This window comes from Dicentrarchus labrax, unplaced genomic scaffold, assembly GCF_905237075.1.
Source record: "Dicentrarchus labrax unplaced genomic scaffold, dlabrax2021, whole genome shotgun sequence".
In the NCBI taxonomy this organism is placed as follows: Eukaryota; Metazoa; Chordata; class Actinopteri; family Moronidae; genus Dicentrarchus; species Dicentrarchus labrax.
Genome location: NW_026136722.1, coordinates 18,336,674 through 18,351,427, shown reverse-complemented (window position 1 = coordinate 18,351,427; position 14,754 = coordinate 18,336,674). Strand labels below are relative to the sequence as shown.

The window sequence follows — 14,754 nt, the reverse complement described above, 5'->3', positions numbered from 1 at the left end:
CATCATTAGGAAACAGAAGAAGTACATGGTAATGAAGCAGCTGGCGTTCTAGTTCACTTACCTTGGATCCTCGCTCATTAAAGATAATCTCCACATCTAAAATCTTTCCAAATTGCTGCAGAGAGAAAAGAAAAAGAGAAGAGAAGAGCGGGGCAGAGATGGAGTTAGAAAGCCTCACTGACTGTGAATTCATGAGAAGGACGACTGGAGAAAGAAAAACCATTAAGGCAATATGGAAATGTTACTTTTGTGAGGAAATGGTGGTCAATTTGCATTTGTTAGCTCGGCAAACATTTCTTGAAGCTGGCTGGCATGCTTTAAAAAGAGAACTCATAGCGGCTGCTTTAATGCATCTTTGTATTTCTATCAATACTATATGAAATGAGATCACAGTATCTGTAAAAATACTGGATCTTTGATTACATATCAGCATTCTGATGTTTGTTTGCCGGCTTGTTTTAACACAAAGAGGAAAAAAAGAAGCATCGGATTATATTTTGAAGTTTGCGAGAGCTGGTCACCTGGGGAGAACTCGCTTCTTCGAGTCTCCTGCGCAGATAACTGAGCTCTGACTTGTGGAAAGTTTGGTGGATCAGTTCTGAATGTACCTTTCTATCGTTTTATGTGCCTCTCTGTGTCTTTTCTTTATTCTCTCTTCCTCTCTTTGTTTGTGTGCTCTCACAGTCAACAGGACCTAAGGGCCAGTCCCCAGGGGTTAACATGCTCCAGCCTTTCGATTTAACAGGCCTGCCTTCGGATCATTAGAAAACAGAGGAATGAAAGTAAACTGTAAGTTCCTCTAATGAGTGGAGTGAGAGCGACTTTTAATTGCTGTCTACAATGGCCGTATTATTTCATTAAAAGTAATTACCCTGTCAAGCGGTCCGCGTCGCCTTCATTTCAGCACAACAGGGAAGAAATGGGCCTTCCATGTGGTCGACGCTCAATGGGAATGGATGGATCGTTTGACTGAGCCACTAATAGGGGTTAGGAGGAGCTGGCTATTATCTGGCTGAAGTGAGTGGAGTGGGCTTGAGGATGTGAGGGTTTATGGGTTAGTGAAAAACATATGTTCCCTCTCTCCGGCAAAGGTTATTCGGTGACCTCATCGCATCAAGTTAAAGGAAAAACAAGGCTTGGTTATTTAAAACCTCCTCTGTTTCAGCGGGGTGTCTCTCCTCCCTTATATATCCGTTCTTGAAAGGATATTCCATAGATCCTATCCACACATCTGCCTCATATGGCGCTCAGCTTCATTGATTCGAATGGGAAGCGTTGGCTCGATCACACACACAGGCATTTATATCCCAGCGTGATGCCCCTTTCTCGCCTGAGATGACAATGCTTTCCCCACGCAATGTGCAGATGCTAATTGTTTTAACCGAGCGTAATGGGCTTGTGGCGTCGATTAATTAGTTTCAGAGGAAGTCGTCTTTGTGGATTTCCACATGGCGCTGGGGACTGCTCGCTGCTCACCAGTGATCTCATGCGCCTCTATCCCCACCCACCCACTCACACACATTTGCACACATACACGCACACTGAAACAGCTGCATCAGCAGCACCAATAAACAATAGCTTCAATGGGAGGAGTCTCCAGAGGGAGGACAGGGGAGACTGATGTCATCTAAGAGGCTGCAGCTAGCTCCATGTATCCATCCATAGACTGTAAAAACAGTTCAATATTGATACGAAAATAAAAACAGAAACAGAAGCATTGTCATGTTAAAGGACCATACCAGCCGTTTCCTCCCATTTATCACATATATTTTATTCATATTACAGCTGACCTTTTCAAAAATAATGCTACTGAATCTAAGACATCTGCATGTGCATTGGATTCTATTTCCATATGACTTCCATTACATTATTGTTATTGAGTAAAAGTGTGCAGAGTCAGTCTGCAGTTAAAATACATTACAGAGAAATATAAATCGGATTCATATTTTATATTTACACAGAAATGAGCAGTGGAACCAATGGATGCCTGGACTGGTAGAAAACAATACTTTAAAAATACCAATAATATACAATCTATAATGTATAGCATGCATACAAAAGAGGTCAGCAAAAATATAAACAATACATGACTTTCAGTTAAGGAGCAAAACCTTGTAAACACACTGGTATGGTCCTTTGACGCAGTGTGGACTTCTTCCTAAATGAAATAACAATACAGTGTAGTCCCTACGCCTTAAGCCTTCTAGTGTGGAAGCAACAAACAAGATCGAGGCCACTGTGCCTCCACCTTTGATTAGCTTGAATATCTTTAAGCTCTTCAGAAACCTATAATTACGCTACAGCAGCCTTGTGTATTCAAGCAGTAGAGTGCCAGTGTAGAGCATGTTCAGACACAGCAGTCAGTGTGACAGCAGGATGGGGGGAGGGCAGAGGTCCTGATTGCTCTGGGGAGTGCTGTGAGAGCCCTTACATGCACTGAGAGAAGCACTGCTGAAGAACCCAGTCGCACAAACGAGGGCACCCTCAAGCAGCGCAGCATGGGCGCCGCACACAGCTCGCTCGCTCACTCGCACTTGGAGTGTTTTCATTTCCCCCGCACTCGCTAGCTCTCAGAGATCACAGTTTCTAATTACTGATTAAGGTCCGCTGTGGTCGTCCTAATGAGCCCTTCATTCAGCGCCTCGTTAAAGGCTCACAGGTTTCTCTAGACCCTTAATCCTGTGGTGTGCAGGGTGCATCTCGGGCCCTCCCTTCTTGTTTTAGGGTGCCAGCTTTCTACTGGTGCTGAAACCTCCGCTGCCGTCACCAGAGAGGGGTTCTCCGTGCCGTGTAGGAGCAGATGGAGCTCCTGGTGGGACTTTGCTCTGATGCAGGGGCCTTCTCTAGTGGGCCGTGCAGCACCTCCGCTCTCCTTTTCCTCTGTCTTTCCGCCTGCATGTCAGTGGGTTTCACTCATGCACGACAGTAATGGCGTATTGAGCCAGTTGCGCACCAGAAGCCATTAGAGCTAGAGGGATGAAGCTTTGCACAAGCTGATCACACAAAGGCCCATTGTGGAGGCCATGTCAGAGGGTGGAGCAGACCAGCTATCTCCTTGCCAAGCTCTACCCAAGACAATCAATCCTACAATCCTCTACGATGCCAACCACCAAGAAGAGAAGGGCATGTAACAGGGAAGGAACGGGCACCACGTGGGTGAGGAGGCTGACTGAAGGGAACTGGGTGGGCTGCGATCAATTTTGTATCGTATATCTGAATGCGCCGGCCAGGCACACAAAGCCTCCGAGCTAATTACTGAGGCGATTTGGATTCCACACGACCTGCACCAGAGCTGGGAACAATAAAGCCCACAATCAGAGAGAGAAAGAGAGAGAGAGCAGCCATGTTGTCTGCAATTTATAAAGCCACGGCCAGGCCTCTCGAGTAATTAATATCATCAGCTGGATGTTGTCTTCATAACGATGAGAATTAACGCCTCTGGGTTCTAATGGTCCAATTAGCGCATAACATTTAAAGTACATTTTTGGCAGTCTTCTCCATTCAGATCCATTATCGTTATTGAATTGGGGGATGTTTGGTTCAATTCTTATTGAAGCTTTTGTGAGACACAAGGGTGAGCTGTTGAACTATCATTGCCTCATTAATTGGGCAAGAGACAGAGAGAGAAAGAGAGAATTTCTGTTGAGGACCTCTGGTATGCTGATATGTAATCTTATTGCATTTGTTTGCAGCTGACCCCTCTGTATGTGTAACCTCTGGACAGATAATCAGGAAACATTATTTCCTCAGTCCTGATTTCCTGACAATTTAATGTTCCGTAATGGTCTAAAAGCTACTTAAAGCAGCTTTTTAATGTTGAGAACAAAACAATGCTGGGGAAGATGTGTACTGCTAGTGACCAAGATATAAGAGAAATGAAAGTCAGTTCAGTTTATTTTCATCATTTTGGCCATAATGGCTATTGTTAATAATAACATTGTTCTCACCAAGTGAATTCCTAAGATCTGGGGACACTACAACATTGCTAAAGTAAGTCTGACAGGGCAAACAACTCGAGCAGTCAGAAGATCAAACAGCCAAACCTCTTTGGGAGAGAAGACAAAGATGAACAGTAAAATTACAACCGTGCTGGCTTCCATATCTCAGCTAACTTCAGCCTGGTGTCAGCGCAGCAGTGAGTTTTTTCCTCTCCATTAGCAACCATTCGTGACTGATTGAGCTGTTTTTCTTTACTTTTCAAGGTTCTCTTTTGTTTTCCTGACAATGTAGTTACTAGATGCTGGTTTGAGCAATCGCCTCACTCATTAAAGTGAGGCCTCTTTGTGAGCTGCTCATTCCCTCCCCTAAACTTCCCTGAAGCTTAATAAGCCTAATATTCTCTTTCACAGAGGTGTGGACTTCAGTCATATGACTTGAACTCGTGTCAGACACAAATTTGATGACTTTAGACTCGAGACAATCAACAAAAACTTGCAACTCGACTTGAACACCAGAGACTCGTGACTTCACTTGGACTTAAAGGTATGTTGATTAAAAAATGCGTCACAAATCAATTCATTTCCCCTCATTTCCTAAAACAACTAACAATAAATCCTTGACTCCCCAGATACACTTTGTTAAAACCAACCTGACAGCATCCAATAAGGATTCAGGAGAGATGGCGTTACATTTGATGAAGAGTGCATTATGACTTGTTTAGGACTCGAAAACACCTGACTTGGGACTTACATGTGGACTGCAAAATAATGACATGGTCCCACCTCTGCTATTTGATATTAGTGTAATGAGTAAATATTCTGTATCTTCTGATATTAGCAGAGGTTCTTTGTTTCAGGGGAGGCGGGGTACCCTGCAACGTTGTATAATTTCTGTTATACAACTCGTCTGACTGCTTGTGTTTCAGGCTTTGTTGTAGTGTTGTTCCCAGATCACAGGAATTAGCTTGGCAAATACAGCATTATCATAACCGATACATAAAGGCCAACCCTACAAAAATAAGACACAAGTTGTAATAAATTGGACTTTTCCTTCAAGGTACTCACCCCAAACATTTGCCTTAGGTCAGGGTCCCGGAAGCGGAAAGGAATGTTGGAGACATGTAACCTTTTGGGCTGCTGCTTCTCTGAAGAGTCTGAGTGCTGGAGCTGGAGCTGCTGAGAGCCCTCTGTTTGCGTCACATCATCTGTCTGCCAGAGGGAAACAAACAGAGAAAAGACACAAGCTGCTCATTAGCTGCTACAGTATACTGTACCTCCCGGTCCTGAAGTATGGGAAAAGGGGTTTCAAATAGGAGGGTGGCGGGGTGCAGGGTGGGGTGGGAGGCCTGGCTAACTAACTTACTCAGCGTCTGCCATTTTTCAATCCGCCGAGAAAGCCAAAGCGATAAACAGCCGATGACTTATAGTGTCAAACCTGAGGTTGTGCATTACAAATCCACTTATTAATCTCTTGCACTTAGCTCTTGAGCAACAGGGAAGATTGAAGGTGCTGACAAAAAGGCGTGGATATAGATCCCACGGAGCCCTGACATGTCTAGACTAAAGACACATTATTGGTGACGTTTGCACACAGCCATCAGAGTGCGAGGCCCAAAGCCCTCAGCGTTGTTGTTTCCATCATTATGCGAATGCTATGCTGACATTTCTATATAAATGACGTGTCTGATGTCAATGACAAATTCCACTTGTTTCTCTCTGTGACACCGGTGATGGATTTCTCTGAGGGTGCTGGCGGCTTGTCTGTTTAGATGGACCTTGTTTTTGAGGCAGTTTCTTTTTCTGATGTATTTTCTGTGGACAAAACCTCATTGGTCAACAGCATAGTTTATCCTCTCTTTTATGCACCATTATGGGACAAGTCTATCATTTGCTCATATTTGGAAAAATAGATCATTTGTCTGTGTCTATGACTGTTCAACAAATTGTTCATGTAAGCGTTTTCTAACCTGCTGTCGCTGCGGTGAAGGTTTGGTTAAATGTATGCAACTAAAGACTAAGACAACTAAGAGAGGTGAATCACAAGATCAATATCAATCTCACATATATAATTAAGAAGGCAGTTAGCCTATCTGAGCATAAAGACTGGACGCAGGGGAAAACAGTTAGCCTAGCTCTGTTAAAAAAGTTACAATTAAGCTAATTTTCCCTAATTAACACATATCTCATTATTTAATTGGTACACAAACAGATTAAAAGTGAATATTTGCAGTTTTAGGTTGAGCTGCGTGCTGGCACTATTTTTATCAGCCGGGTGCAGTGACTTCTGGAGTCTTGCTGTCACAGTGTGGTTGCCAGGTTTGCTACCATCCTGCCTGAGACCTACAGCATAATAAAAGCTGCTATTACCAACTGTATCTGGCAATTCACTCTAAAGCTGGAGACGCTGCACAGAAGCACTGAGCAGATGAATAAACGGTTATTTCTCAAGAAATATCACAAAGCAAAAAATGACATTTTTATATTTCTCTTTATGTATAGATAAAACAAACAATTGTTAATTAGTGTGGTTTATAGGTGTGTTTAACTTTTGAGAGAGCCATGGTTAAAGGAAAGCAACGCTGACTGTTGATAGGAGACAGGAAGTGAACTGCAAAGTAGTTGTGTCAAAGTCAGACACAAACCCATCTGCCGGATTTCCTCCCTAAGAGGGTTTGCAAATTAACAGAGCTGTTCTACTTCCACCTTTGCCTCTGAGAGAGGACAGAAATGACTCGCATGACCACAAGAGGTCACTCATCAGGAAATCATCTAGTTAGTTTTTTTGCATTTGATCAGACAGCTGTTGTTTTTTTTCTGGTGGAAACAGTCTCCATTCTGCAATAGCAAGCAGAAAATTAAAAATGAACAAAAATGAACCTGATTTAGTGCGGGTGACACGTTAGAGGGACTAAATAAAGAGACAGTGCGGAGGGGAGAATGAGAAACGAGAGAGTGGAAGTGGCAGATATTGAACACAAAAGCTGTTTGAATGTGATATGTAAACTGCAAGGTCTCCTGGGAAGTGCTCTCTGAGCATGGCAAACACACTATACACTGGCTGGGAAGTCACATACACAGAGACAATCTTGTACTGAGATACAGACGTGAAAAGGGAGTAGGCTGTTGCCAGAGTACAAACGGTTCGAATGACACACACGCGTGCACACACTGATAACCCTCACCCTGCTCTGAGGCTGTCAGATGGCTGCAGGCCACTCTTAGTGATACATTTCCCACCATTTAGGAAATGGGGTAGGGATTTATTCATTATAATTCATCATCACAGTATTATCATTATCATCATGATCGTAATGATGATCGCCTTTATTATTCTCATTATCATAATCACAATCTCCACTGTAATGGCCGTCATTTATTTGGTTTTTATGGCCCATTCCGAGACGATGACATACATTGTTAACAGTGACAGTTGTTTGATTCAAGGTCCCACTTTGTCTCCCCTGCAGCCATCCAGGTAGGGCAGGTTGGTGGCAGCTACCTAAGTCCCGCCCGGCCTTGACGGCATCCGGACCAGAGGTTAACAAGTGGCGAAGGACACGGGAGCCGGAAAACGCACTGAGCTGGCCGGCCGGCTGGTAAGGAGTGGATTTGTGACAGAGAAAGACGGGCGGAGGGGTCTTAACTCTGCCGTGTCCTCGCGTGCTGGAGGTTAATAGCCTGAGTAGCCATGTTGGGCCCCGGGGGTGACACATTGCAGACAGATGCTGGGACCGTGGAGGGTGACAAGGTACCAGAGCCCCGCGGGTCAATCTGTTTCATCGGTCACACATGACACTATCGACCTTTAGCGTATGTTGCCAGACTACTGAGCACCTCTGTCCCCCAGCTCTGTCTGTCTGGCTTTTTATCACGGCAAGCGCAGTCGTGTGTTTGCAAACATCCAGATTAACTTTCACTCGGCGCTCAGACAGGCCGGCAGCACGTTGACATCGGGGGCAAATACACATGTGGAGAACACAAATACTGAATTGCTGACTCCCAAGCACCCCAGACTGCATCCTACTGACTCAATAACTTGGAGTGTCACTGAGATCCGGGACGCCTGCCTCTGTGCACCGCTCCCGAGGCTCCAGCCCGCCTGCCTGGTTGTGAGATGGTGGTGTTGCAGTGGAAAATAATTACCTCCGTATTACCATAGGAGGCCACCTTCAGTGGCACTTTACTGTCCCGACAGCTGCTGTCACGGCTAGGAGGAGGAGGTGGGTTGCACAACACGCCGTCACCGCCAAAGCCAGCAAACCAGAGAGTGAGAGAGCTGTCAACTCCGGCAACTCTCCGGCTTCCTGTTCAGTCATTTCTCTAAAAGACTCCCTTGCTGTTATTTGCAAATCGCCTGCAAAGTGCTCTGCTCAGCACTTTCCCCCTCCTCGCAGAGTGGCATTACAAGAGCATAATTGAAACTATCTGATTGGAATGCTGCCAAGCAGGTAGATTACATCCGATTAAATAGGGGTGGGGGGGGGGATACTGAGTCTTCGCTCACAAGAATTATAATGCCTGAGCTTTAATTCATTATTTTCCCCTCCCAGTCCTCCACTGTTTGTTTTCTTTTTCTAAAGAAGCTGCAAATATATCTCCTCCATCACCTGAGAGAGCAGGGGGTGTGACGGGAGTGAGTGTGGAGTAGAGGGGCCGCCCCCACCTCCTCCCCCTGATTCATATAAAGTAGAGGAGTTATTTTGGGTGTTCAGGCGACACTTAAAGTTCATTTTCTGCATAGACAATGTGAGGTGATTGGGAGCTGAAGCACAATTAAGGCTTGAAAGGACACGAAACTCAATACAAAAGATGAGCAACTGTGTAGGAAAATATGTGGTTCTTTCATTGAGTGTGGATGTATAAAAACTACAACTCTCATGGTGCGTTTATGGAAATCACTGATTCTGGCTCATTTTGGGATGAACTGTGGCGCAGTGTTTTGGTCCCAACTGCAACGTTAAGGTGTAAATTTGCCACACCTGAATGACGTGCTTTTCTACTAATGGTGGCTGGCTTTTATATTATTTAGAGCCACTCATGCTAAAAATAAATATAATATAATAATATAAATAATAGTATTAATACTGATGGAGATAGCAGGATTACCACAGCGATGATGTGTCAGGAAACATGTACCCCTTTGAGGGGAACTCAGTTGGCTGTAAATGGTCCAACAAACCATACCTCCATGTACTTCTTGTAGGCACAAAGTAAGGCCTCAACTAATGTAGGTTGGTGGCGGCAAGGTAGGTAGCAAAGGATGTGGAGGCCCTTTGTCATACCATTTGCGCACAGTTTGTGATTCCCTCCACTGATGTATGCTTATTCTTCTTAAGCTTTGTTTTGGTTCAGTGGGTGGCGACTGGCTTTAGTATGAATTCCCTGATAAGGGTTTCACTAATAATGGAACACAGGTGGTAGTTGTCGCATCATTTGTAGTTCTGACCTGGTGTGGGAGAAGCTTATAAACATACTAATAATTAGTTGCTACTGGCTATAGTAGTTGTATGTTGCTCTGCATATATTTTCTTTTTCTTTTAACCCAAACCCATTTTTCAAACAATACTTGCATTTTGTGCTCTCTAATTATCATACTAAAAGAACATGCATACCCCCACTTACGGCATTTCACCTTTCCCAGAACTGATTGTCTGTTGATATCTCTTTGTGGACAAAGTCATGGATTTAGATTAACTACATTTTAGAGATAAAACTTTAAATCAGTCAATTGACCAACACAAAGGTTGTGTAAACTGTCTCATGTATAAAGTGATGGTGTATTTCATGGATGTTTTTTTTTCAACCAGTTTTAAATAACATATTATATAACAAGCTCTAAATGAACAAATACAATAACAGCACTTAACCACATTTTACGAGAAACTGTATAATTAAATTCCAAAGGACTTATAAAAAATGAACACAGTAACAGCAAAAGGGTAAGCCTTTCCTTTGTGTAAACACCACTCAGTTTTTATTTTTTTTAAATAAAAACACATTTTTTTCAAATATAACACAGTAACAGCAGGAAGTTCCTGTGTTTTCCTGATATTTTTAGAAAAAGATTATACTGATTCTCTCTCATTTTTTAACAATCATACATACTTAATAGGTGTCTTTTTTCTTCTCCCTGATGCATGGCCATTGTTCTATTAGCTCTTTGTTTGTTTTCCCTTTTCAAATGCACGATGAGGCTGTTAAGCAGAGAGTGAACGCTCTGTGAATATAGCTTGTGTTCAGGTCACTGCTCCCTAACTCTGTGAGGATTTCTTATATCTTAAATAATAATCTGAACTGTAAGTAACAATTTCATTCACCCCTTAAAACCAAGCCGGCCTCACAACCCCGGTTAAGCTTTAGTCGTCCTACTGGGGGCCAGGACCCCCAGCTTGGGAACCAAATCCAATCAAAAGACCAAACGAAGGACTTATCCTACAAACAAGTATTGTCTGTCAAAGCCGTTCCATTGTTTTTCATGAGCCACGCTGTTGATGTGTTCCTTCGTTACCATGAACACACACACACACACACACACACTGTAGTTTATTTTGACGCAATCCAAAATACACGGCCCTGCTGCCCCAAATACTCACTGACGCACCAAATGTGGATTGATCCGCAGCTGAAAATAGTCCCCCACAAATGTCCTCCTTTGAGTAATGTCAGCTTGACAGTACAGTGATCAGCTGTTTTAATACTGAAACACTGTAAACATTATATATAATAAAAGTACATATTTGTGAGTCAGTCAGGAAGAGACACGCCAGCCTTATGCTTCAGATTATCCAGGAGAGTTTTTATGTTGAGGATATCTACAATATCTTTTAAAATGGGAATTTACAGTGGGGGGTAAATAAGTAGCTCCTCCCTCTTAGAGATAACACAGTCATCCCCTTTTTAATGGTGGCCTACATGCTGCCATCAGCACCGCCTCTGAAAGCTACACCGCTCATGAGAGATGAGAGGGTGTGTGTGTGTATGTATGAATGTTTGCATGTGTTTGCCCATGTTTCCCACATGCCCTTGTGTGTTCGTGTGTGTGTGTGTGTCTATGTTATCACAGTCCCCCAGAATACCCTTTGGAAAGTCTTCATGCCGCTGACACGGGCTGTGAAAAATCTGGAATTGAGTGCTGCCCTAACGCCACTGCCTTAATTTGTTATCTGAAAAGAGAATGATTACTCATGAAATTCAACCAAACCTCAGACTATTTGAACTGAGCCAGATAACGAGCTCAGTTTTTTTTTTCTCCAGCAGAGCTCCCTGGCAGCCCTCTGCTACCCTCATCTCTAAGGATTTGGAGAAAAGTTGGGGGCTGCCTCTCTTCCTCAAGTCGCCTGCTTTCAAGTCAGCTTGTTTGAACATGGCACAGAGCGAGGTCCCAGAGGTCTGGCTCTGGACAACGCCACCTTCCCAGTATAGACAAGTGACTGGTAGACAGAGACAGAAACAGAAGAGGCGAAGCGAAGAGAGTCCCCGCGCCTCATTAAAACATACACACTCTCCGCTCTCTGCAGGGAATTCACACAGAATCCATACGTTTCACTGAATTCTCACTCTCTCTCTTGACTCTTTTTAAGTCTTTAAGTCGAGAAGATGTGCAGAGTGAAGCGTCGTCGTGGGGAAGCTGAGCGCAGCAGAGTCGAGGCAAGGGAGGAGGGTGAGGGGGAGAGTCGCAGTGAGTCGCTGATCTGCTCCCTCAATCTGTGTTTCTGCAGGGTGCCCTAATCAAAGGCACCCGGGCCCGTCTGTGGCACCCAGAGCAAACAGGCTGGGTCTGTCATTAAAGCTGGGGAACACAGCGGTGGGCGACACTACACCAGCGGCCCCCGAGGATTAGACTCTCTGTTTACACCCCACTAATCTCATCCCTCTGTCCTGCCTGAGAAAAGAAGGGTGGAAGTGGGGAGAGCGGGGATGCAGAGAATGAAGATGGAGGAAAGCGGGGACGGCGCAAGAGGGGAAAAAAAGCATGAAGGAAAGCAAGGCGAGCTCTCATCTCTCCATGGCCACCATCTCTGGGCTTTCTTCACAGCGGGTGAACAGATGAAATGAAATCAAATGTGAAATGGAGAGAGAGGGGAGACGGCGAGAGATAGCGAGTGGAGGAGTGGTGCACAGTGTCGGAGGGGGAAGAAGAAGAAGGAGGAGGAGGCTGAACCTCCTGCCAAGTCTCTCCTCACTTTAAACTCTCTTGTGTGTCAGCCATTACTGTAAGTGCAGCGCATAACCATGGAGCAGTTGGAGAGCGTCACGCACAAATCTTCAAATCAAACATGGCTACATTACAGGGAGATGATAATACGCTGCGCATTGCTATTGCTCTGCTCGTGCTGTACAAGCACTTTTCTGCCGCCAAATGTTCGCAGCCGTACGGTAATTGTGAGAGTGGGAAAATGGAGTTATTAACAATGCTCTTTATGAGTGACCCAGATCTCTCTCAGGAGGGCTGTGGCCTCGCCGTGACCTCTCCCAGCAGGTGTTTTCATGCTAAAGGAGAAAAGAAGGTCTGAAGGTCTTATTTTTTTTCATCTCTGCCAGCATTATCTGTCTTTCTAGACGCGCCTCTAAAGTTTGGAGCTAAGTCGTCCTCCTTTTTATCTACATCTGCCTCTTGTGGAGGTAAATCCCAGGTCAAGGCATTTCGTTTAAGAGTATCAGCACACAAGGTTGAAATGTATAATATAGAATTTTGAATTTCGCTCACGTCCAAGCCATGTATCTCAACGTGCAGCATTGCCAGGGGTTTGTTTTCCACTTGGACTGCCAATAATTTAAATATATGCACTCTTATGGTGAGGTGAAAGTGAGTGAAAAAAAAGGAGTATAATCATTTCCTGGCACAGTTATGCAGAGGATAATATCTTATGTGTGAAGCAGTGTCTCAAGCATTTGGATGCAGCTTCAAATAATTAGCTGATCTGACTAAACAGCAGTTGGTTTTGGCTTGTTGAGAGAAGTGCATCCGTCCTTTCGTCTTTTAAAAGACCCAAAAAGATCGGATGGGTTGGCGTGCGGGCGGGAGGGTGTCCTCCTTTCAGAGATCCTGAATCATTCATGTGAACAGCATGTCACATCCCCTTCACGCAAAATAAATAAATAAAACAGCTCAGGTTTACATGTCTTTTAGGGAGCACTAAATGGCTCTTCAGAAATGCACTTTTATTTTATGAGCACATTTTCAATCAAGTTCACCTCCAACGTCGCACTGCCATGACATCCAAGTCTTCTGCTACTTCCTGATGAGAAGTAGCGTTATAGCCTCTGTTTCATTTCTAAACTCAACACCCATTTTTTTATTAAAAACAGTCATTTTTTGCGTTTGTGATAAAGAAAACATTCAAAATCCAAAAATGTTACGTGTAACTAGTGTGGGGATGTACTCCACCACAGCACCACTGCACTTTGGGTAAAACTAATGTAGCTACAACATGTTAGTTTCTGAAGACAGAAATTTAAACATTTAAACACCATTTTGGAAAAATTATTTCATAGTAGTATTCTGGCATACATTGTTTAAAATCATGTGTAATTGTATAATATTATGATTTATGCAATGTTTAATTATAGGTGTAATTATTATTCATTTATGACCATAGTCATTTGTAATTTTGTGGAACTATGATTGCCATATACTTTCAGTGGGGCTGTGTATTGGCTGCTGCTGGCCATACAATACATTCCTGATGCTGTGTTCCTGATGATACTTTGATAAGCAAGGAAAGTTAATATATAATTTTAGAAAAACTGTCATAGTATAAAGTACACAACACCATATGCATAAAATCATAGCCCTCAGTCTACCTGATGGCAAGATATTTAAACTACTTTTAATGTTGTGTGCAACTGAGTTGGATTTGGGGCGAATCTATAAATCTTCGACTGGTGCTGAAGCTTTAAGGGTTCAGGCAATGGCAGACAATGGAAACAGTGAATGACTATTATAAAAAAAGCTAACTTTCCTCAGTGAAACAAAAGTCAGGGAGGGGAAACAAGTTGCAGGAAATAATAAGATTAAGCCAATCATGCTCATTAAATTACAGTGTTACGTAAAAACACAATTTCATATTGATAATACATACATATACATATTGTACCTTCAAAAAATAAGCTTTCAGTCCTAAACAGTATATTTTTCTGATCAATAGAAAGAAAAAGGTAAATAATGTATTTTACTTGCTGACAGCGAGTTGAGAACAGTGTTTGCAGATGATGAAGGACACTGACCGGTGCGGTCGTGGTGGCGGTGATGGCGGGCGTGCTGTTGTCAGTGCCGGCCGGCTCACTGTGCGTCTGTGTGGGCGTGTAGAGGGTCATGGCGTGCTCGGGAACCCGGCTCTGCCCGGTGTAGTCCTGTGTCGGAAGTGGGTGTGGTGCCGCAAACTCTGCGGGGATGCCATTCTGTGGGGGAGGTGGGTACTGAGCTGGGGTGTACGGCTGGGCCATCGCTTCTGGGGGGTTGGTGGCCTCTTGGTTACCCTGCGACAAACACACAACAGAAGACAAGTGTTAACGACAGTGGAGATCATACATAAGGTACATTGTTTAATTGTACAAGCAGCATTAAACAAGCTCGAGTTCACCAGTGTGATTTGGAAGGCAACTGGGGAGAGTCGTCCTGCAAACCAACTAACCAGCTAAGTCAGGGGGAAACAGCCATCATATCACATCTCAACTCAGATTAGAGAAATCCTTGATCATTGCTAATGAACACAGTTTATGTTGTAGAGCATGGCTCTCTGTTGGAGGGGCAAGAGTCAGGGGGAATCTCAATTGCACTCATGGCAAAGCACAAGAGGAAAGATCAATTAATTGA

The 14,754-nt window shown here is 43.8% G+C and overlaps 1 protein-coding gene across 14 annotated transcripts in view; it reads right to left on the bottom strand.

The window, feature by feature from the left end:
- The window catches only part of LOC127356659 (RNA binding protein fox-1 homolog 3-like), a 468,674-nt gene that overhangs the window by 31,105 nt on the left and 422,815 nt on the right, over positions 1-14,754 (bottom strand). For 12 of the 14 annotated variants that reach the window (XM_051388630.1, XM_051388636.1, XM_051388632.1 and 9 more), the window contains 3 exons: positions 14,115-14,417; positions 5,004-5,147; positions 62-115 (listed from right to left, as the gene is read on the bottom strand). In XM_051388630.1, coding sequence (XP_051244590.1) covers positions 62-115; positions 5,004-5,147; positions 14,115-14,417 — 501 coding nt within the window. The remainder of the gene's footprint in view (positions 1-61; positions 116-5,003; positions 5,148-14,114; positions 14,418-14,754) is intronic. The other 2 variants (XM_051388634.1, XM_051388635.1) reach the window with 1 other exon arrangement.